This window comes from Anoplolepis gracilipes, chromosome 4, assembly GCF_047496725.1.
Source record: "Anoplolepis gracilipes chromosome 4, ASM4749672v1, whole genome shotgun sequence".
NCBI classification, from domain to species: Eukaryota; Metazoa; Arthropoda; class Insecta; order Hymenoptera; family Formicidae; genus Anoplolepis; species Anoplolepis gracilipes.
In genome coordinates, this window is record NC_132973.1 from 13,368,032 (window position 1) to 13,393,916 (window position 25,885).

Below are 25,885 nucleotides of genomic sequence, written 5' to 3' on the forward strand. Positions count from 1 at the left end.
TAGATCACAAAAAATATTAATCTTTTTATAATTTCATAATTTTACAACTTTAATTCGTGTAGTTTTGTATTTAATCTTTAATACTTTGTTCTCCTATTTATAATTAATAAATAAAAAATTATTGGAAAAGGAGAGAGAAAATTAGCATACACGAATAATTCTTCTCAAAAATAAGTTTTGCTTTAGATTTGATATTTATCAATGTTATCAAAATGTGTCAAAATGTTATCAAAATTTTGTACAATTTTTGACTTACTTTTCTATTTGCTTGGTAATGAGAGATAATGAGACAATAAAAATATATTTTTAAAAAAAGTGACATGATTTTCAATTCTGTACAAATTTTTAGACTTTTTTAATTCTACTTTCATAATTTTGATTGTGATTAATATTAAAATCTTTTGTACAATTAGAATTATAAATTTATCACGAAATATTAATATCGACAATGGACAAAGAAGCTTGCACGGTTTTACATGTGATAGGTCGTTTGACACATTAGAACTTTGCGTTATCAACAAAAACATCTTTATCATCATGTTTATTATATATACATGTTTACATTTTTAGGAACGCTGATACTGTAAATTATATCCGCGTGAGACTAGCATTATTAACAGTCATGCTGGGCAGAGAAGTACAATGTTTATAAATGTATGTAATTTAAATATCAAGCATTTAATCGTTTCATTTCACGATTTCCGATTACTTGCATAAAATCACACTGACAGTAATTATTTCTGTCAACACTCGAATCACAGGTGATGACTTTATATTTTTTACATTTTTTTTTTCTTTGCTATTTGTTTTATAATATATTTACACACACATTTTTTTGAATAATCGGATTAATATTATTTTCTCTTTTTACAATAATAATTTCACGAAAACTGACTCAGATTCGTCACATGTTCCGCAATTCATCTTGATGATGCAATATGTTCCTGCATTTTGTCCGACATTTAGATCCACAATTATACCGAGATTTGCAAATTATTAAACTCTTTAATTGCAGGTAACAATATATGTTCTCATATAAGATTACATAGATGTCATAGTGTGCACTGTCAAAATCTTCATATTAAAAGACTTTATAAATCTGCATACGAAGACTGTATCGCGTCAACTTAGAGAAACGTCTATTTCGAGAAGTGACGTTTTGCCTCTATGATCGGATGTCAGGTAACAAGATCGAAATTCAACTCGCCCATGTATCGAGCCAGCTCAGAGCCGGTAAACTCGGTCTCATCGAGATCCTGAAGGCTGGAATTGCTGATCGTGTTGGCGCTCTCGATGCTTGGGTGACTCTGGAATCGCGGTGACATTACTAAGACCGGCGTTTTCTCCGATTTCGGCCTCGGTGGGCTGGTCAATGAATTTTTTCGATGCTGCGTGAAAAATCCTTTTGTGCCGAAACCCAATCTTTCCGTAAGGATCCCTGCTGGAAATGCCAGACATCTGATTATATTTTACCCCTAACTTTCGTCGGGACATATGAATAAGAATTGAAGCAAATAATTGCAAGAAAAAATATATATAGAAAGAAAGAGAGAAGCATTTATTTTAAAAACAACTCTTTTCTATAATTAATATTTTCTCTTCAATTTTGAAATATTTGCTTTCAAATCTTATTGCTATCTGCAAACGTTTATTATTCTTTGTTTATGCAAAATAATACAATTTTTATTTAAATTTTGTTTTAATAAGTTGAGATAAAAACGTTTGAATTTTTATTATTTATATTTTCGCAAAATATAATATTCATTTTATATGTATATAACTATGCAGATGCATAATAGATTATATGGACGTATTCTCTTGGAAAAAATAAATTCGTTAACTAAAAAAGGATTTGTTTTATTGATTTAAGGATCGCTGATAGGAATAGGACCTACGGATTAACTGACGTCGCGAAAGCACGAGGGCAGATGCTACCTAAAGTGACAGATTTCGGCGACCTATGTATCCTCGGCAGACACTCATTCGTGGTCATGTTGTTGTTGCCCTCGTTGTTGAAACCCTGCTTGCTCAACGATGTCATCATGGTGAGCTGACTGGAATTTGAGTCCCTCGACATGCTTCTAGCATATTCCCGCCAGCCCACGGTCTCCCTAATTGCGACAACATGTCGTATTTGTTGCTCGCTCCGTGATTTCGCGAGTCCATTCACCTCGCAGGAATTTACGTTATTCGTAAGCGCAATATGCGTTAATCGCTGCTGCTCATCGCTGATGGACATGGAGGGTGAGTGTTGGACATCATTGAATCGATGCGTCATAGACTTCTGACACCGCAAACTGCTATAATTCGGTTGTCGAAGGCTACTCCTGTGAGAGGAACACTTCCTGACGCAATTCTTAGATAGCATCGACTGTAAGAAAAGATTACACAAAATTATGCTTATAGAATTTTTAAACTTTTTGATCTTTGTAATTTAATTTTGTCATTATAATTGACGTATTAACGATAACGGACAAGAAACTATATACATGTTCTAGTTAAGTTAAGAACTTTTAGAATTAGGTTAAACAGCAAAAAGTTAAAAATTATTACGTAGGTACTATCATATTTTTCTATTTATCATAAGCACGACTACAAGATTATAAACTGGCTTATAAAGGAAAAAAATTAAAATCTTAAATGAAAAATTAACCGCTCCTTAAATTCTAAATCAATAATAACATTTAGCGATAAGAGCAATGAATACATTGTGTAAATTAATATTTAATGTAGATATATTACATTAATAATTTAAAATTATTCTAAATTAATGAGTACGCATACGTTTCTATCCCCGTTGAGATTCTCTTCAGTGCGATAATTTGACGTTTGATCTATTACGACCAAATTGCGTGACGAAGATGTGATGTTATAATATATTTAAGTTCAAATCTCGTGTAAATAATGTGTTGCCTCATATGTCAACATGAAGGATGGTAATGATCAGTCTACAATTTTAGATAGAATCCTGGAACCTAAACATATTATAACATTACATTTTCGTCACGCAATTTTGTGATAATGGATCAAACGTCAAATTATCGCACTGAAGAGAATTCCAACGATGATAGAAACGTATGCGTACTAATTAATTTAGAATAATTTTAAATTATTAATGTAATATATCTACATTAAATATTAATTTACACAATGTATTTATGGATTTTTTAAACAGCTGAAACATTAACCTATATATATTCATTCACTTATAGCCAATTGTTATTATTGATGATGAAAAAAATTAACTTATTAAATCCAGTTCATTGGAAGAACTCGAAAACTCACCTTGAAAGCTTCTCTGAATTTGTTGGACATGATATTGTAGAGAAGCGGGTTTACTGTGGTGGATAGATAATAGAATACTCCTGACACATATGTGAGCGTGGTATACACTACGATCAGGGCATCTTCTGGTTCAGATGCGGTGCTCTGCGCATATACGGCCAGTAGTCTTTGTGCGTGAAATGGTGCCCAGCAGATAAAAAAAGCTACCACCACTGCGACTAGAACAAGAAGGATATTTCATTAGCAGGAAGCAGAGCGAGGTTTATTTGGATCCTCAGTTTCTCGAGCGTGTAAGATTGGGTGTAAAATGAAATGAAACCTATATCTTCTATACAGTAAGATTAACGCGTAGTTTGATTAAATTACTTACGCGTCTTATAATTTACAGGAACTAAACAGGTCCGGGTGTTCTTTATAAAAGTACTCGAAACTTGTAAACTTTTATCGATAATTTAAATTGGAAGGAATCGTGTATAATAAGTAACTTTGTAGCAATGATAATTAATTCCCGAGAATATTAAGAGAAATAGTAACGTTAGAAATACTTTTAAAACTTTTAATTATTTTTTTAATACACAAAAATTTTTATATATGAAATTAATTCATTATTAAAGTATAACTTTGTAGTGAAATTTGTTGAATAAATCTTTTCCATTAAACATTATAGCAGCTATAAATAAGTTATCTATATTCTTAATATTAATTTGTTAAATTAAAATTAGATGTTGTTTTGGAATTAATAGATTAAGAAATTAGCCATTTACGAAATGCGAACAAATTCAACAATTGTTTACTATGAGTTGTTAATTCTATGAGCTTTATGAAATGTAATAAGAAAAAGCTTAATAACAAATAATGCTGAAACTGTTTGTCTATTATACATTTGTCGTTTTAGATCACGTTCCGCGACTTCATTACTTTGTACAAAGAAAAGGAACTTTTATTATGTCTATTATTCTTCACTATGTGAAACATTGGAGTTTTCGAGAGGTAAGATAATCAAAGTTCATTCGGAGAGATTTTCGCATAGAACATGTCAGGTCATCAAAAGGAAAAATGCACTGTTTCATTAAGTAGAGTGGTTGGTGAAACTTAGGAAATGCTATTACGATGTGAATACCATGACAGAAAACGGCGTGTGCTTTTTACTAACTAAGACGAATCTATGATTTTCTCACTTCTCAGATATTTCTCGACTTCTGCGATCTCCAGGTAGAGCTTTCGTTCTTTCATTATACGCGCGCAAACATCCTTTGGCTATATAATTTTTATATATCCCGCTTTTATATTTTTCACTTATAAGGTGCGATGAGACATTTAAAAGATAAATTTTCTGAAAAGACCATCTCTTTCGAGGTTGAGTCTTATATTGTTAGTAAATTGATATTATAAAAATGTATAGTCATAACATTGAAATAATGTTTAATCATGTTTATAATTAATTAATAATCTTTACTTTGATCATTTATTCAGTGGTAAAGAGTAGAAACTTTTAACTTTCCTTTAAACTTTTGACGCTAAGCATGCTTTTCATATTTGTTAATCTTAAAACTAAGCATATAAAAATGCCTTCCAAATACTTCTTATCTATTCATAGATAATACTAATATAAAAGAAGTTGAAAATTTACGAGCCACATATTGCAAAGACAAATGCAATTAAATTCCTCACGCGTCCCATTTTCTCGATAGTAAACAGCATGTTGCGAGCAATTGCGACGGATTTGTTGCCTAACTCATGTACATTCTGTAAATAAATTCTTGGCACGATAGTCGTAATGATTGTCTTCCACATTTGAGAGAAGAAAAAGACGATATAATGCCCATTGAAAAATTCTTGAGGAATTATGACTGCGACGAGCAAAACTTGAAAAAGTTGCTAAACGGCTATAAAGATTCTAGGCACGGAATAACAATGTTGGAAAATAAGCAAGAAATTAATGAGTTTTATGGAAAATAATAGCTTTATAAGTAATGCTGTAATATAATAATTAATAATAAATAATGGGCATAATTCGTAAAAATTAATCCACGCTAAAGAAACAAAAAGAGAAAGAGAGAGCCGAATAAAAGTCTAGAAAATTTATTATAAGAATATTATCATAACATTTCTCTTCATAAGTTTTAGGTATTAAAATTTTCGTGCCTAAGAAGCAGAAATATGTAAATATAAGCCGAAATTTAAATATATTTATTAATATTTATTTATATTATTAAATTTATATATATTTTATCTTTAATAATTAATACATATTTAATATTTAAAATCTTATTATTTTATATATAATATCTTTAATTATATTATATATAAAATTATATTTACTTATTTATATTATTTAGTTATTTATTTAAATTATTTTCCTCTCTAAAAAAATTAAATTTTACATAATAAAAATAATATATACATAAATAGTTAACATACGCAACATCAAAGACGCGTTATGTCATAAATATTTTAACAAATTTAGGAAAAGATTAATGGATAATGAAAAAAAAATCGATACATAAGACTTATAATATAAAAATAGTATAACATATAAAAAAAGAGCAGTTTTTTGCCTTTTTTTATTTATACAGAATATTAAAGGATGAAGAATGTGACAGCTGTCAAAGTAGTGAATAACTTATATGTAGGGCTGCGTAAAGTTTTTAAACTGACTTACGCAAATTTTCGCGTAACAGTAGTAAAAGTTGAAGAGTTATATATTACCAATGAAAGAATACTTTCATACTTTTAAAACTTGAAACTAATTCAGTATAATTACTTTAAGACTTATAGTCAATCATAAATATTGAACTTTTTTAATTTATAAATTTACATCAACTTAAGAGAATTCAATATTTAAAGGGAAACATTCTTCATATCTTTGAAAGGAACACTTGATTCCAATTGTAAAAAAAGTTTGCAAGAAAAATTGAGCAGAAGACGCAATTTGTTAGATAAATAATTGAAATAAAAAGAGAGAGGGAGAGAGAGAAAAAAAGAGAGAACTCGTAATTTATTAAAAATACGTATCTTAAATAAGAGATATCAGATTATACAATTGCTCTAATTTTCTCTGCAAAAAAACAACAGTAAAACATTACGAACTCTTCGTTCTGTCAAAGATGTTAGAAGATGTTCATAATACATATTTTCTGTAATATTTTTTCTATTAAACGTGTTGAGAAAAGTTTTTTTTATAATCCGAAAAACGTTCTATATAGTTTCCAAGAAACAATGTTTGTTGATAACTTTTTTACAATTCACGGGGTATTGTATCCATGAATATATGCAGATAGATGAACAATCAAAAGCATCAACGGTAACATTGATTCGAAACATCGTTTTTATATTTCGTAGCGGTTATTCAGTAAAAAATATTCGGTAGCGTGGAAACAGAAAAATACGTACATACGTTATTTCCTTTTCTTTTTTTTTGGTGAAAGGGAAATCGATTTTATTGTTACGTCGAACAAACGAAATTCGCCCACAATACGAACGGTACAATGATCATATTTTTATTTCGATTATCCCTTTGGCTGATTGTGAGACATTTGAAAGATAAGCGATCCCATATGGATCATAAATTCGATGAACAGACTATATCACAGCTTTGTAATAATTTTCTATTTCCAGATTCAGTTGAACGATTGATTTGTATTACATCTGGATAATATTATGCGGAATGAACAACATGTATTAGCGTTACGTTTTTATCTTTTATTATACCGTGTTTAAATATTTATGTTATTATCTCATGTCATAAATATATTGTTTTATAAATGCACAATTTAATTAGCGAAGAATTATGAAAAAGTCACGCATATTATAGAACATAAATATTCGTTTAATTTTATTTGCTTAAAAAACTTTTTATGTTTATTAGTGTGTATATACACGTAAGATTTACTGTTCTATTGGCACTGTGATATTGCAGATAAGTATATATGTGATGTGAGAAATAAAATCTATATCTTTGGCTCGATAAATCCACAAGTGGTTGTTTCCTAGTTGAGGTAATTACATATCGCCCCTATCAATAACTTATTGCGTCTCCGCATGATGATATAAGGCGTACAATTATATATATTATACACACATACATACATGTGTGTGTGTAATGTTTTTTAATTATATTTCTTAGTATGTTATAAATAAAATATATTATCTCTCGATATATTATATAAGAAACAATCAGAGAAGAAACTCAAAGAATCAAAATTACCTCCTAATACTAATTTGAGATTGACTTTGAGAAATCTAGGGATTCAGCAATTTGATTAATTTTTATTTATTATAATAAAAAAGTGAGATATTAATAGATATGATATAAATATATGATATTTCTTAAATATTGTTATTTCGCGATTTATGAACATGGATTCGATGTCTTTTATGCGTTCGTATTATTTTATTTAGTAGACCTTTTGATATACTATCATTTATTTCATTATGATAATAATCGCAGCAAAGCGGACTTTTCTAATCCAATTAAGTGTGTTTTCGCACTCTTCACTTATTTGTGAAAAACGTGATTGAGTAATCTTCGTCTTCGATCGGCATAGAAGGGGAAAGATAAAGATGCACGTGTGGTAAGCACACTAACTTTTTCTTTTTTTTCAGGGAGCACGTATTAGCCCTCTGGATAGGAAAAGTAAATGAAGAGAGAAGTCTTAAATACATGTCAGAAAGAGAAATAAATTAATTTACTGGAGATCTGATTTTTCTTCTCCTTTGCCCTGCAGGGCTATTCTGTAACGTTTAACGCATGCGTTATGATATTCTGTCTTTTTTTTACTTATTAAGAAAGAAAAAGACAGCCATATTGTAACGCATGCGTGAAAAGTTACAGAATAGCTCTGCTGATGACCAAACAGATTGATAAATCAATATGGTGCACGAACAGCGAATGAGACAACAAGTAAACAGCTATTATCTCGATGACATTTTGTGATATCCAGAAATCGAAAGTAAGAGGGTTCGACGTTTTAGTATTTTTAGTGCAGCACACGTGATCCTCGACTACCATCTGGTAACTGTTAGTTTAGGACGCAGAATGTGCGTAAAATCTATGATGTTATTTGGAATTCTTATATATCGAAGAACTATAAAATGTAAATTTAGACCATATTTCCGCAAATTTTATTCATCTTTAGATTATACCAAAAATTAAATATCCCGTGTTTAAATATAAAAGCTTGTCAACTGTGAAAAATTTCTTCTTTCTTTTTGTTAGATTTTCATCCAGTAAAATACCATGCTGTATGGGAAGTAGTTAAAACTTCTTAACTAACAATAAGTATGATGTATTCTCTAGTTCTAGAATATACATCAATTAGTCCAGTTCCTTTGACTGAATAACTTTATTCTTAATAATATATTCTTTTGATAATTTTTGAAAATTTTTAGAAAATTCTTTTTTGATATATCGTACGCGATCGTACAAATCTCTATTTATAAAAAATTTACGGACAGCGTCTTTCCGAGAGTTTGTTTATATAATATTTTTTCGTCAGAATGTTAATTGCGTAAGGGCGTAAAATTTGATCTCGTAACAGCTGTATTTGCATTTATTCGTTCCTTCGTGAGGTATAATAATTATTTCTTTTTCGGTTAACGGTAATTATTATATTTATATAATGTATAGAGTTTTAGGAATAAGTTATGTTTGGCTTGCATCAAACAGTTAAAAAAAGTAAGGACGAATAAATCTTTTTAAATTGTTTGTTGTCGAATCGCTGACACGAATAATAATTTGTAGCTTAAAACTTATGCAAATTGCTATCATTATTTATTAGCATAAATATGGACATGATTAACAAGAAATACGAAAATATTGTACGATCAGGAATTATTGGGGCTTTACGTAAGTAGATTGTGATCGGAAAATAAACTGGAATCGTCCAGTTGTATATCGGGAGAAAGAGAAAGAGTGAGAAAGAACAAAAATGTGTACAAGTAAAATAATGAAAAATATATAACCGACAATCATGTTTTGTTTCTATCTTTTTCTTATCAGAAACTATCATTTAATAAAAAAGTAAACAAATTTATGTAAATTATTCTGGCAATTACACACATAATTCAAAGATAACTAATGTGTTCTTAATAAATACGATTTAATTCGAATGTTTGTTATAAATACGATATTTAAAATTGATATATATATATTACTCTGATGCACATTTTTTCATATTTATAAAAATAATTGTTAGTGTCTTATTATATTGATATCTTTATCATCCAATAAATATATATATATATATATATATATATATATATATGTATGTATATATGTTTCCTCCATATGATTTCCCTCTTGCGTCGCTTAAATTTGACCCGAGATTCGACAACCTAGAGAAGGAGACCAAAGTTCCCAAGAAATTCAATAAAGAGGTCGGCGAAGAACATCCAATTTATTGATGCGAACAAAATCAGAACTTGTCGCGTGACGTCGTAAAAGATTAGAAGCGTGACAAGTAGAGAAGCACGGGTCATTTATCTGCGGCTATTACTGCGCGCGAACAGAATAATTCTCTGTTCCCTCAGGCCTTCGAGCACAAGTCCCTGAATCTAAAATGTACTCATAGAATTGAAAATGATAGAACAGGAGAGAGGAGGACGACTCGTAAAAGAAATGCTGATAATAGGGGGAAATCGGGATTTCATATTTCTTTCATATTTCAAACCTTGTTACCTTATTTGGGATAACCGGCGTCGCACGTTTGTTATAATGCTGACAAATGGTATTGATAACAATTGTGCGATTTTTATAAACGCCAAATTAAAGCAAACATTGGTCGGCGAATTGTAAATTTTAAAGTTATCTCGTATAGAATAATCATTTAAAATCAAGCGCGAGCAATAATTGTTTTATTATCTGTTAAAAGGTTTTATTATTTGTTTATTAATTTTTATGATCTCTTAATTTTTATTCTATATAAGAAAAAAATTTAATTCTAATTTCGCTGAAAAGAAATATCTTAAAAATGATGTCAAGAAATTCATTAACATTCATACAAATCCTGCGAAATATGACACAATGTAAAAATATAATTTAGCCTAATGTAATCTAGTAACACACTTCTAAACTTTTCGGAAGTATTTTGTTTGATGTCTTTTCTCGAATTTAATTGATTCGATCCGATCAATAATGTTTCTATAATTCTAAAAATATACAATTATAATATTATCAAATCCGAAATTATTCTGTTGATTCGTTTATCTCGTGGAGATATGGTCGGTGATCCCAAGATTTTATTCGATATTAATAAAAATAATTCAGACCCCAAGAGATTGTCAATAGGTCTTTTATTGGAGACGTGAGTTATTTGTTGATTTTATTTATATCACGAACAAATCTTGATACAGTAAAAATGTCATGTCGCGAGAAGATTTGTAATATTATACTCTCAAATAGTCGATATATTTTTTTTCGAACAACGATGATTTTGTAGAGACAATGTGATGAAGTAACCGTAAATCGTAGCAAAGCGTAAAATTATTTTTATGTGAAACGAAAATTGACAGATGAAATAAATTTGAAAAATTTTGTTAGTTTTTAGAGGACAACAAAAAATTTAGAAGATGAGTATAATAAAAAAAAAATGATACTTAACTCTTTTATTATGCAAAAAAGTATCTGCGACAACTAAAGTTTTTTTTTTTAAGAATGTTCATTTTTTTAACCAATTTATTTTAACAGTCAAACAGGCTCGTGCAAAGCCAAGATATAATTATCAAAAATTTGAGAATGACAAAAATATTGAAATATTAAAAAAATAGGAGATTAAAAATGTATGTGTATATGAATATGTATAATAAATTTCTTGAAATTTAAATTCTATAGCCGGATATCGAATATATCCATAATCCGATGCGGAATAAATGTCACGTGAAAAAGATTCATCTCGTCATGTTGAACGACGTCGTGATGGAAGGATTTTATACAAAATCATAAAAGAACGAATAGCACGCGATTTCCTTTTAAAGGTCAGAATTTTTCATTATTTTTTTATATCTATGCAATTTCCTTCTTCTCCCGGTGATGGACTAATATTGTGAATTTCTACAACGAAAAAATTCAGGAAACTAGGTACGATGCGGCAGATTGGGATTGAGATTCGGACAACTTGTTTTTTTCCTTCGTATTATCCTCGCTTAGCAATTTTCAAGGCTGAATATCTCGGACACGACAGCTTCTTAATTATGCACGGATATTTTGTGCAAGTAAACACGATCTCTTTTTGCTTCAAATCTGGTTTAAAATTAACATACTTCATTAGCAAATCCGTATTTTTATTTTATTGGGTTCTGGGACATTTCTTCGAAGTATCAAAGCATTCGGAATATCTGACCTTCACGAAATTGTATACGATTCTCGACTTTGCTGAAGGGGATTTTAGTTGCCTAACATATAACGCCGCCTCATAATATTTTACGAAGCATAAAATCTGCCTTCGTAGAATATGCTTCAGACGTTTATGTTAACTTAAATTTGTTAAATAATTTTTATTGCAATTTTCATTATATAAACAATAATTGTTAAGTATCCGTATAATTTGTGGGATGCTTTTACGGCTCGTAATCTTTCAATTGTTTTAATGTTTATCTATATTGGAAAGTATAATTTTTCTCACAAATTTATATATTCAACCAAATCTTCAGTGAAAACTTTATCGTCTCTGTCAATGTATTTAATGTTTTTGTAACATTATTTGTAGATTATTAAAGCGCAGTAAGGTGTTTTCAGTATTACTTAAATATTTACGTTTTTAAACAAAGTTTAAATAATTAAGCATGAATTTGCATGAATATTTTACGAAATTGTTGTAGAATTGTGTAGTTAAATTAATTAGCGTTTGTAGTTGCATCGTGACAATTTAATTTAAGTGTTTAAGAGCATTTAAATTTTCTACGAGAAAAGAGCGACTATAGCGATACTTTTAAATAATGTTCACGCGAATCATGTACGAACTAAATTAGAAACTTTACGTAGAATACGTCATGTATTATTTTTATATTGTCAATGTTATTCGCAATATATATTTATTTATTTACTAAAGAAAAGAGATAACGAAAAGTTCGTTGATAAAAAAAAAGAAAGGAACAGTAAAAAAAGAAGAAAAATAAACTGAAAGAGTCGCGTGTATTAAAAGAATGACAAACTAATTGACAGATTTTAGAAATAGTATCTGTATGCGATAAATTTAATCTATATATAATTTTATACAAAAAACAGAGCAGTTTGCAATAATTTAAAACAGACATTGAATTTTAAATGACAGTACACTACAATAATTGATGTATATAATAGTAAAGTTCCTGTTGAAAACATCGCTTCAAATATTGTATAAAAAATGCAAAGTGGATAAGTAGGACAAATTTTAATGACAGATTCATTGCCGAGCTCGACTTCTTCTTAGAAAACATTTCAAAGTTTTAATTGTGCATGTATCTTATATATATTAAAATATAACAAAGTTTTTAAATTAAACTTTCATTAAAGTTTACTTAAAATGTATTGAAGATTATGGTGTTCTATTTAACTATGGAAAAATCTGCCACATAAGTCGACTTATTTTCCTTGAAGGATACGTCCTGCATATTCAAGGTATTCTTTGAAAGTCAGAATAATTTCTCATGGATTTTTCTAAAAATTGCCAGCTTTAATGGATTATCGTCAATTTTTCACCAAATTTGCACGCAGACTTCGGCTATAAATTTTGAATCTTATCTCGTTGGAACGACACCTCATCATCAGAGAATTGAAATAAGCTCAATTTTCAACGAAATAATTCCAGAAAATCAAAATAAACCTGTTACTTACTGAGCATGCGAATAACGTTTCTCTGAGCGTTCGTCTTTCCTCTGCCATGATCTTGATTTAATCCACCGGGTATGTGATGTCTCTTGCTGTTGGTGGCGATTAGCAGACTCGAACGTCGCAGTTTGATTGCGATCAATATATACAGCACGGTGATGATCGTCATCGGCAGTACGAAAAACAGGATGGTCGAGATCTCGAATGCATGCTCGATCAGCGTCCACCGGGTCGAGCATCTGGCACTGTCCAGGATGGCGTTGTCGTCGACGTAGTCGTAGATGATGCCGAACTGGATGGCCTGCGGCACGGCGAGACAGAGGGCCAATACCCAGATCACCACCACGAATTTGATTGCACGGGATAACTTCGACATAGTGTGCGAGATGAAGGGATGACAGATCGCCACGTATCTAGGGAGAAAAAGAAAGAAGGAGAAAAATAAGAAAATTAAAAGCGGTTGTTTTTACTTTTGTTTCTCCGTCTTTTTCTGGGTGTTTGGATTGTGCATCGAAATGCTTATAGACAATCTAAAATCAAGGCTAGAGAGACAAAGAAGCACTATAAAGCAATCTATATTTTATTAATTTCTATAGCATTTGTTCTAGAGATTTAAATTGAAAAAAACACGATATGCAAAATATATACATACAATATTAAAAAATTTATCGACATGGTTAGCGTACACTTGATATCCTGTCAATCAGCAGATTTACACATGTTACGGTTACCTCTCGACGGTGAAGGCCGTGATGGTGAGAACGGTGGCGTTGGCCGAGGTCTCCGCCGCGAAGCTCTGGATAATACAAAATGCCTCGCCGAAGACGTAGGGAAAGTGTGACCATATATAGTACATTTCCGGTGGCAGGCCGGAAACGAGCAGTAAGAGGTCGGACACGGCCAGGCTAAAGAGATAATAATTGGTGGCGGTGTGCATGGATTTGTTGCGTGCGATCACCACGCACGTAGAGATATTGCCGATCACGCCGGTGAAGAAGATCACGACATAGATCACTGTGATCGGTAGTACGATGTACAGGGAGTCCCGGCGATCGGACGCGTTCTCTTCCCTCAGGAAGGCGGCGACCGTGCTCGAATAATTTTCGTTTCGCGAGTTCGCGCCAACCATGGTGTCGCCGATCGTGGAATGCAGTCTCAGATGCGGATTGCTGTTCTTCACGAGGCCCCACGTGTCTCGCACATTCTCTTCAAGGATCCTCGTGATATTTTCTATCGCCGAAATCATTCTGTTTTTTTTCTTTGTCCTTATCGTTCTTTCAGAATGGGCGAGCGATCGGCGTCAAGTAATAGCACAACGATTGGCAAGAATGCTCGCCGGTTTCGCGTTTTCGAGGTTGACGATTCAGATCTCATGATAAAGGTCAGTCTATTAAGTCTGAATATTACTTCGGTGCTAAATCCTCACTTATATTTTTGCGATTCAAATCTTATTAATATATGTCAAATCATCTGACACTTTTGCACGTGTAGTTTATTATACAAAATAAAAGTGTTGTGCCGTTAGTTTTAACACTTTCACATATGTATGCCGTTGAATCCCAGCTTTATAGTTGACGTTACTGACAGATTTCGATATATTTTGTTTGACGCGTATTTTTTCAATATTTTTTCACGAATTAAAGTAACAGTTTTTTGCTGATCCTTATTTATCTTTGGTCGCGTGTTGAATCTAAAATTAAATAAATTTTACAAATTTTTCTCGATATCTAAAATACAGATGACTGTGAAAGAGCAAATATCAAGAATACAATAATAATTGCGCAGATAATTTGAACGAGTTCGAGATTATACAACGGTTTGCATCCCTCGGTATTTATAGTAAGGGTGTATTATAAGTGGTACTAGGCATGTATAGTATTGTGGATAGCGGTTTTCATTATCTGTCCATTAATACAACATTCCGCATTCTCTCCCGCTGCTTCGATTAATTTCGGTCAATTTGCGCGAATTGAGGGACCGTCTGTAAATTCTCCAATCAGACTCGGAGCAGTTCAATATTGCTTCTCTCACGTTTTCCACACCGATGATCCTCGTATACATATACATACATATATATATATATATTTATTCTAAATGTGAATTTTTATTAATATATTTAACGCATTTAATTTCTAAGCATATATTATTATTATTTTTATATAAGCTCTAATTAAATTTTAGTGTAATTTTTTTTATTAATTAATACATTTGATTTCTCAACATTTTAGATACATGCGAGTAGATGAGATTTTTTTTGGATTTTTAGAGCGTAGAAAATTATTTTGCAGATCTGCGATAATTTTACTTTACGAGAGTTTGACATAATCGATTATTCACATCCGTTAAGTCAATTGTATGATGAATTCTAATGTAGTCGTTGACAAGAATTTGTCCGTGACATGTTGCTATTAATAGCGTCATTCAACATCCGTCGGTGCAAATTTGATCGATATATTTTGAACAAACGATACCATTGTCGTTAACGTGTAAAATCAACGAATTATCCACTTGATTTTTAGCAAACGAGATTACAGTCTTTAACAAGTTTTAATTAAACGCAGAATCTCATTACAGTTATATGTATGATATATCTGTTTGTTAACGAATATTCACTTTCCGTCTTATTACTCTCATAATCGCTTTTTACAAGAGTATTGTTTTCCTGATACATATTGCGTTGATTTGACGCATCACTTTTCGCCAAGTTGCTTTGCCCTTTTCTATATATAAACTACTGCACCTACACATATCAGCAAAATGTCACATTTCTCTAAAAGAAATCATTATACAGCAAAATGTCACATTTTTCTACCAAAAATTGTTATGTAAAAATAGTAAAAATATATAATAAAAATGCAATATTTTTTGCCAGAATAAAATTGTGAGATATTTAGTGCAAATATGATCTAATATGTATGTATATAAATAATATTTTTGCTTGAGTAAAAAAACACTCTTGGTACATGCTTAATTATTTTTTTGATAACAATAACATTTTTGATAACTAAACACTTTTTTTCTCTAATGCGTCGGATCACGGTAAAAATATATTTCCTTTATCAATTGAAAGATCTAGTCCACACTCTCTGGTTTCTTTTACCAGCCACGTGAGCCACAGCCTGCGATCGTTTCGGCAAATAAACTGGACACTGTGGAATGCTTTTCAAAAGCCACAAGCTACACACCACTACCTTGCACTTGTTCTTGAACACGGAGAACTTAAACACGTTCTACATCGCTACGCTGGCGAACATTATTTCTGCGCGCATTATTTGTCTTTTGATTTTGTTACTTGTATTCGATGATGTTGTCATCGGGAATATTGGTTTCGTAAACGCCGTCCGCAGTATAAAAATACATGGGCTCTATTTCGACACTGTGAGATTGATTGTTCTTTCAGGTGATTTCCATTTAATATTATTTAATTATATTCAAAGATGAAACATTAAACATTGTTCGGAAGAACAATGCAATAACTGATTTATTTTTATTTTACGTTTTCTCGTCTCTAGGATTTGCCGGACTAATGATTAATGAAGTGCATTATTAAATTTACTTTAATTTTTATTCTCTAACACAGAGAAAGAGAAAGAAAGAAAATAAGAGAAAATAATTGTCCGTCATATTGTTATTATGTCATATTTTATTATTTAATTTTCATTTATTCAGTTAAATTGTTCTTACAACAAAAAACTAAATTTTTATTTTACAATTTAACAATGTACGATCTTAATCTTTGCTGCTACAATAAAATGTAAGGAAAATGCTTTAATTAAAATAATTGACATTTATTTCATTAGATAGTATACATGATAAGTCATCCGATTTTTAATGAAAAATTTCCATGATAAATTTAAATAATTAATGCTGTAGCATTTTCGATATTAAGTATTACTACTTATTTGTGTAAAATTGATTTTTCATTAGGAAGAGTTTCAAAATGTTCTTAAAAAAGAAATCTTATACATTAATCATTTTTTGATAAATTATTAAATTTTCTTACTTGTCAAATCACTCGTCCTCAGAAATTATAGATCTTTTTTCTTTTTATGCGTATTTCACTATATATTTTTATTTGTTAATATGTTTGACAGCTTTGACGTAAATTTTCGAAGAGTATCAACTTGTCACTCACATCAGTTAGTAGAGCACAGTCGTGTCTTGTCAAAAAAGATTTCAGAACACTTGGTTAACGCATTTCAATTTATTCCTCTTTTACAGCTGTCGTTATTTATTATTTTTTTCAAGTTTTATTTATAAAACGGCGAAGCTTTTAAAATAGAACAATAAAAAATTGCATAACGTGAGATAGTTATTTTGTGAGGCATTTTACGACACTGAAATATTACAAAGTGCGCGTTACATGTGCGTCGTTCTTTTTATGCTACATATGTGTATTATTTAATAAATTGTACACTCATACATTTAATAAAATAACAAATTAAAAAAAAAGTTTTATTAAAATATGAAAATTTTGCGTAAAGTAATAATAAAATTTATTTACACAAATAGAATTTTTTAATCAAACTAAAATAAATTTTATTTTTTAAGTAAAGATTAGATTTTAGATGCAATATTGGCTTTATTATCGCAATTAATTTCAAATGCAAGAAAATATATATATAAATATTTAACCTAAATTTTTATTCCTAGATATTAAGTATATATATTTTAAAACAGTAATAAATTAATATCAACAGCATTTAGCTCAATCTTTCGTCTCGATGTATTATTGTTAATACACGCGATCATCTTTCTTTAATTTTAATTTGTATAATTATTGTTTTAATTTGTATATTTAATTTATATTAAAATGCAATATAATACATATCCTTCCTCTATTTTTTCGTTTATAAAATAAATTAAAAATTATACTCGTATATTATACTACCATGTTATATAATCCTCTCACGGGTACACCTTGATGATTGTGAGAAAGCTTAATACTTGGAAGGTTATCCTGAAGGGCAAAGTATACAACTCGTGACAATGCTTTTATAGCATTGTCATGAATCTCAAATAACTCACATGCAGAGAATATATTTAACGTTTACGTTGAGCGTACATTAGTACCTTAGTTTTTAATATCTTGCAAACAATTAGTCGCGTGATATTTCAATTTTACTTCGACAAGCAGGTCAGCTTAAATCCATTAAAAGTCGATCAATTGTCCGATAAGGGTAGGATGGGATCGTTTTCGTTTAGTTCGTCTCTTGTCTCATGCACCATATGGTGTCATCGTATCATATTTTCAGCGTGGGTAGCCGTACACTATGACCTTTAATTTTGAAGATACATAGGTGCTCTGATTATGAGACAAAAGTCGAATACGATTTGTGTCAATTCTATTTACTGATTTTGAATTCTTTTTCTTACGTATTTATTTTACGTTTATTTATATTTGAATATTTATTTATATTTTAACTATGATTTATTGTAATGTATCACGAATAATTCGTTACGACTTCACAATATTTCGATTTTACTTCGATAAAAGTGATCGCGCTGCACTTGATTAAATTCTTCAGATTCAAGTCGTTAGAATCATTTATTTATGTTACACGTGTATTATTTTGTGTTTGTTATGCACCTTGTTGCGCACTCGATACTTAATTTACACTAACATAAGTGTAAGTGTTTATTTGTTCACGCATAATGCTTTTGAGATCGTCGTCGTTTACGTAACGTGATGTTTCCGTGCGATTTTGCCGCCGAAAAAAAATTTCGCGTAAATGTGTTACAAATAAATAAGCATCAGTATACTAATAAATAACGATCGTCTTGTTAAAACAATACGATATAACGTGTTGAATGCACAGCTATTTATTTGGAAAACAACAGGTGGTTTAAACTGAAGGTACCTAACACTGTTGGAGGAACAATATTGTGTAGTTCTATTAACATACGGAGCTCTATGTTGTAACAACGGGTGGTTCGATAGATCGAGAAATTAATTGAGGAAGACATTAACATCAGGAATTTGAAATTATAACTCAATTTGTCGCCTGATCTAAGCTTGATCATCCGATTTCGCATTATTGCTTAACTTGATGTACATAAATAAGAAGAGGGAAACGCGTAAAAACGTCAATTAAAATAGTCGCAAATAATAACAGAGATTGTTAACCCTATTTGTTTGAAATAAAGTATGTGGAAATTGGAGAACTGTAATTAATCGATCGATCGCCGCAGTTATAGTAATATGCGTTTACAGTATAATTAACGGAAGCGCTTAATAATGCTGGCTAAAGTGCTGATGATTTCTCGCTAGACTGACAAGGAGATCGAACGTGATAAGAGAGGAAATGTTGAAGGACGCATTGTAGCATTAAATTAGATAATTCTCATAATAAATCAGACCATTTACTCCATAATTGTGTAATGTGCGAGTTTAATTCTTTAATTCCAAAATCTCGTTTCTCTCTTCCAAAAGAGTAGAATATTTCGACTAGTTGTGGACATTTAAATAGTTCGTTACTATAATTGAATTATGAATATAGAGGAACGTGGGATAGAACGGCCAACGTAAGCATTGAGCAAGTTTTCAACATATTAAAAAAAAATAAATCGATCTTTTTTTTTACTAAAAATATTCTTTGGAATATTCACTATAAGAAAAAACACAAATTTATTATAAAATAATAGTTTAAATAGACGAGATTATTGATTTAGTAAAAGCCTAGATTTTCGTGATATGCTTTTTATGCGGGGTATAATGGACTACCTCCAAAACTTATTTATTTCATTAACATTGATTTCTAAAACTTCTTAAAAGTTGTATATTATAATATGATATATAGAACATAAGAATATAGATTTGTATTTTTAAATGATAACTATAAATTAATAAATAAAAACAATTTTCTTGTTATAATAAATATTTTTCTCTTTAAAACATGGAAAAATATCCTTTAATGTAATAATTTTGCATCTATGTATACTCTCTTTCTTTCTCTAGTATAAAAATAAAAGTACAACATTTCGTGGGCTAATATTTCATATTTTAAGCCTCAAAACGTATTTATTTACTTTTGATAATATAAAAAATTATAATTAATCAATATTTACATAGACACAGTATGAAATTAATAAGAAAAGATCATTTTAAAACATAAATGTATTTACGGTAATAAAAAATAGAATTTTATCATTGTTTATCTTATGTAAATATATCGAAGAATTGCAACTCAGTCGCGGAGAGCACAGCAAGTGCATTAAATAATTTATAACTACTTTCAACTAAAAATATTGCGACCACTGATAACAGCACGCAGAAAGAGACATCTAATAGCAATAATTGCAACATATTTCATGACACGGTAGCATCTCTGTAAAAAGATATCGATTCTGCACCATTATATATATAGTATTAAGGAGTAATGAAATAATGAATTTGTTTATTAATGTGGAGTTAATATTTTAAATTAATATGTTCTTTAAAAGAGAGTTATATATGTGTTGTAATTTCTTTTTAAGTTTATTCCAAAAATATTTTGAATTAATGCTGTAATAAATCATAATAATTGCTATTGCATTGAAATAAAAAGATTTATTTACATACCTTTAATTATAAATTACGTTATGTATATGTGATTTCAAAAGAAAGTAAAATAAATCCATAAAGTAAAATAATCCATCTATATTTTTGGCACAAGGTTTTAGTCTCTAATGCGAACAAACAAGCTCTCAAGAGAAATTAACTGAATTATTTTATGCGTGTTTTAATATGTTTATCGAAAAAAGCAAAATTTGATTAATTATAATAGTCGGCACAATGTATACTTTTAACATTTAGAACTAAATTTATCTCGCGATTAAATGATGACCTATAATTTCCATTAATTATCTGATGAAGTAGTTTTAATGTTTTATATAGAGTCAGTCTTTGATGCGATAGTGATTTAACATAAAAATAAAAATGTAAATAACAGCAATATATCACAAATAATTCTTTTCTTATGCTAGTGTCTAATTTGCAATGGAAAATTAACATAATTAATAATGACATATCATCTTAACGCACTACAATCTCATGTTTTATGTATTCGCGTCGCTTATAAAAAAAATTAGGTATTTAAAAGCAGACGATACACTATAGAACGATGACGTTTTTCATATTCATCAGTATTATTATCTTTGTTGTAAAAAGATTAATATTTATATTTCCAAAGATTAAAAATTTCCTTATAATTATATTAAAAAATAAGGGTGAGTTTATGTAGAGTTCTTTTGAAATTATTATTTATCCATAAAAATATTAAAAAACCAAGTGCTTTGTTGCAATAAAATCTCATACTTCAATTTTATTATAAGAAATATGTAATATCAAAAGAAGATTATATAAAATATCAAAAGAAGATAAAAGAAAAAACTCGTATTACTTTATTTTATATTATTTTACTATTTTTCTATTATTAAGAAAGAGAAAGTTAGAGAGAAAACTCGCGTCAACTTTTCCATTTTCTTTTATGAGATAGCCGCTTTTGTAATGTCTAGCTATTAAAAATAGCACAGCTATGATTGCAATATTCGCGATTGCAGCACACAATGTCACATCGATATCCCTAAATATTATTATTACGAAGCATTAATAAATTGGACTCTCTAATATGCGGAGATTGCACTTGCATAGGTATAAGTTTACTTACTCTCAATTTACTTTCCGCCTTCGATTTTGCTGGTTCTATTTACATTATTCTTCCCTAAATATAGAAATGATGGTTGTGTTGTTTGTGTGTGCAATGTTCCGATTTAATTTTAGCACGACAGAATCATATCGCAATGCAAGGAAAGGAAATAAAAAATGTCAAATATAAATAGTTAATTGCTAAAATAAAATAACGGAATTACTTCATATGTTTTATTTGATAAGCACTAATCGTAAACAGTTACTCTACCTGCAGTGTGTATTAACAATCTGACAGAAACAGCAATTTCGCTCCAACAGGAATTAAATCCTTGAATTAATGCAAAAAAGTAGATAAACGTACTTGGTTGAATAATAAAGTTACTCGTCGCAAAAGTGCAACGTTTTTCCTCGTTTGTTTCTTTCGCGAAGTGAAGCATCGAATCGAGTTTTAAAACTTTTTCTGCAACATCAATAGATGCGCTGTGTGTGATCTGTATTTTTCTTTTTTCTCTGATAACGTTTTTGCATGCTGTTCGCTTCTTCTTTATATGTATGTACGAAATTATTTCGAGATATACGTAATGGAGATAAATTCAATTGCGATTCTTTCACCTGTTGCGCGGACAGTAATCGTTAGTATAGGAAAAATCCGTCTACATATCAGTATATATATTATCGATCAGCTACACTCATTCTCGGATAATAATTTTCCGGAGAAGCGGCGCGTTTCAAATATGCATTAAAATCGTCGTTTTCCATTATAAAATATATTTAATTGTATGAAATCCAACGATAATCTGCTACGAAATTCGAAACGCATTCGTATTCAATTCTTGCTCGTATTCAATCGCATGATGCACACAACGAGCATAAATTTTAATTCGGACCCGCATGAGATTGTCATCACCTGTTGATTTTCAGAACATCACGAAGGATTTTTAATCGTTGATCTCGGTTGCGCCTATATATCGCGATTATAATTTCTTTAACTTTAATTTATTTTGTTTATGCTATTAATAATTTTAAACTTTCTTTAATTTTTTTCTGTGTATCATTTATTTGTTCGTTTGCTTTTTTAAACATGTAAATTTTACGTAAAATTATAAATTAAAACTAAAATTTACTATATAAAAAAATAATACAATGTGTGTACTAATTATTATTAAATAATATATATAATAATTATTAAAATTTAAAAATAAGATCATATATTTAACCTGTCCTTTTTATATTTAATTCTTACTGGAAAAATGTACATTACGTGATAAAATATACTCTTTTCTTTCTTTCGCTAAAATTAAATATTTAACATGTATAAATGTGCATCATTTATTTCTTTATGCCATATATTATTTAATAAATCAAAATTTTAAAAAAATTTGATGTATAAAAGTAAATATATTATTAAATGTATTGTTAATATAGTAAATGTATTATTTAATAAATAAAAAAAGGTATCGATGTATAAAAAATTGTATATATTATAAATGTAACATGTGTGTGTGTGTGTGTGTGTGTGTGTGTGTGTGGTTGTCATTTAATCTAAGAGAAAAATAATTTAACACAATTATTTAAAATAAACGTACTATGATTTTTCTCACACTTCAAAAACAATTAAAATTTATACCTGACAAATAAAATATAAAAGTTTAAACTGTCAAAATACGTTACCTCTGTGATGACAGCTGCGCACGAAGTAAATATAAAACAGAATAACTAACATTATTGAAAAATATAATAGCAATAAATTTACTTTTTAAAAACTGAATTCACTAAATAAAAATAAATTAAAAACGAAAAAGAGAGAGAGAGAAAAACAAGCGCATTACACACACAATCTTATGACGGCGTCAATCAATGTCTCGACATCATAAAATCATTCTTTTAAAAATATATAGTATATAATTTTTTCAATAGATACGCAAACGCATTCTTAATATATGAGATTCCGTGTAAACAATTTTTAATTATTATTTTTACTTTTATTTTCTGGACACAAGTGATCTTAATCATATCACAAATTTACTTTTTTTTATTATTTAATACAGTAATTATCGCGTTTATGTTTTATATCTCGCATCATTCTATTTATATATCTAAATTAATATTCTTCACACATTCTTTTATACACACTTATTTCATATATATTTTACAATTACATATATATATATATATATATATATATATATATACATATATGTAGATATTTCCTTACGATGATCTTCTCTTAAACCCGGCAAAAATCCAATTCAAAAGATCTGAGGGGTAATCGTAGCACGATGATACACGATCGTTGTATACGCGATATGCGTCGTATTTATATATTCTCTTTCACGAGATCGCGAGATCATATGTGCGTCGCATCGTGTCGCGGAAAAAGTCCAACTCGATTTGCCGTGGAAATACCGAATCCTCCCTCGAAACTAGCGCGTACCAAAGACATCCATGGTGGGAGTTTTGCGCCAGCGCGAAGATCGCAACCATCTCCTCGTATCACGGTGTAAAACTAGTTTGATCTTTACGAGGATGGGAATGTTGTCTCTTGTCAGGATATCATATGAATATAGACATTAATTTTATTCTTTGTTTAGCAAAAGTTGTGCAATAATTATATACTCTACCAAATTTATATGTAAAAAATGCAAATATCAACTGTAGAATGAATTTAAATTGTATATAAATTTTATAGAAAACGCCTGACTTTATATATTTTAATTTAAAATTTTATTATACTCGAGAAGAGAAAGGAATTTTGATAGAATAATTGAGAAAGTCGGTGGCATCGAAAGAATCCTTTACGCCTTTTAATCGTAAATTTAAGATATTGTATAAACACTTGTATAAATATCTGCTGCGCTTGCAGGAACTAAGTGACGCAGTAAAAGAGAATTTACGGCGAAAATAAAGTTAAGCTGCCTTGGCTGTTGCATGAGTCTCGTGGACATCTCGTTCTCTTGAAAACGCTTTCTTGCACTACTTGCAACAGCACTTAATTGCCAATCCCGCTGTTCACACGATGGCGTAATTTTTCATTAACGATTTTCCCTCGTCTGTTCAATTTTCTTCAGTTTCAACATTCAACCAGATGGCTTTTAAAAGACGATCTTTGATATAGCAATTGACCTTTTTCTCCATTTAAGCATATTGTACCTTTCGCTTTATTGTTGAATTTCCATTTCGATGCAACGAAATGTATTGCGAGGTGATCGATTAAAAACCATTTTCTTTAAAATTAAAATCCAATCGATATTGCAAACGTACTTACTTATTAAATAATATTTACATATTAAATATTCATAAAGCGATGCTTTTGAAATCCGTATGCTTTATAATTTATTTCTTTCATATAAAATATATTACAAAAAGGTAATTATTCTTTATTTAGTATGTTTTAATATGCTCTAAAGAAAATAATTATTTTTAAAATGTCACGTTATTATTAGATGTAGAATTCTATTGTAAGAATAATTATAAATTTAGATTTTATATAAAAATTTGTAGAATTTTTTTAGAAATAAGATCTTAATAAGATTTTCTTTTCACCCTTATAATAGATAATAACAATTTTTACTTATCAAGAGATAGATAGATAGATAGAGAGAGAGATGCTAAGATAACAATTTTAAATAATTGGAAGCAGGTACTATACATTTTTTTACATATGTATGATCAATACAACATATATATAGATAATGAAAACTCTAATCTTGCTCATTGCTGGCGTCTCCATTCGCGATTTTTTTAAGGCCTTGAGCATTTCATACAGATGACTGTTTATAAAAAATCGCTTCTTTTTCTTTGTTAGTACAAAATCAGCTATTTCACAAATAAAAAACGAGAAATGTAAATTGATTATATAATTATTGATATATATAGTAGATGTAAAGTAGATGTAAAGTATATATAAAATAGATGTAAAGTAGATGTAAAAAATTTCGTCAAAGTTTCGTCAAACAAGTTCAAGAAATAAATATTCATAAAAATCGAAGAAATTTGAGTCATGCGTATTCATCGCACTTGTCACGTGTTATGTCATATTCTACCGATGTAAATTTTATTCGCTCATCTTGCACAATCACCAGTATCCAATTTTCAATCTCTATTATTGTTTCTGTGTTAGTCTCTTTCTCTCTTTTAATGACATATCCACCTGGACTTCTTTCGCA

At 29.6% G+C, this 25,885-nt stretch overlaps 1 protein-coding gene across 7 annotated transcripts; it reads right to left on the bottom strand.

The window, feature by feature from the left end:
* Positions 1-122: 122 nt before the first annotated feature.
* LOC140665447 (pyrokinin-1 receptor) lies at positions 123-24,124 on the bottom strand. Of its 7 annotated transcripts, XM_072891595.1 has the most exons (7): positions 23,935-24,124; positions 23,391-23,404; positions 13,822-14,780; positions 13,097-13,503; positions 3,286-3,503; positions 1,936-2,371; positions 124-1,441 (listed from the first exon to the last, which is right to left on the bottom strand). In XM_072891595.1, exons 3-7 carry the CDS (start codon positions 14,334-14,336, stop codon positions 1,179-1,181), a joined length of 1,839 nt encoding a protein of 612 aa, XP_072747696.1. In that variant the 5' UTR covers positions 14,337-14,780; positions 23,391-23,404; positions 23,935-24,124; the 3' UTR covers positions 124-1,178. The 7 variants fall into 7 exon arrangements, with proteins under 7 accessions (XP_072747698.1, XP_072747700.1, XP_072747699.1 ...); XM_072891597.1 differs by lacking the exon at positions 23,391-23,404 and having other exon boundaries at positions 123-1,438; XM_072891599.1 differs by lacking the exon at positions 23,391-23,404 and having other exon boundaries at positions 123-1,438; positions 1,896-2,371.
* Positions 24,125-25,885: the final 1,761 nt, after the last annotated feature.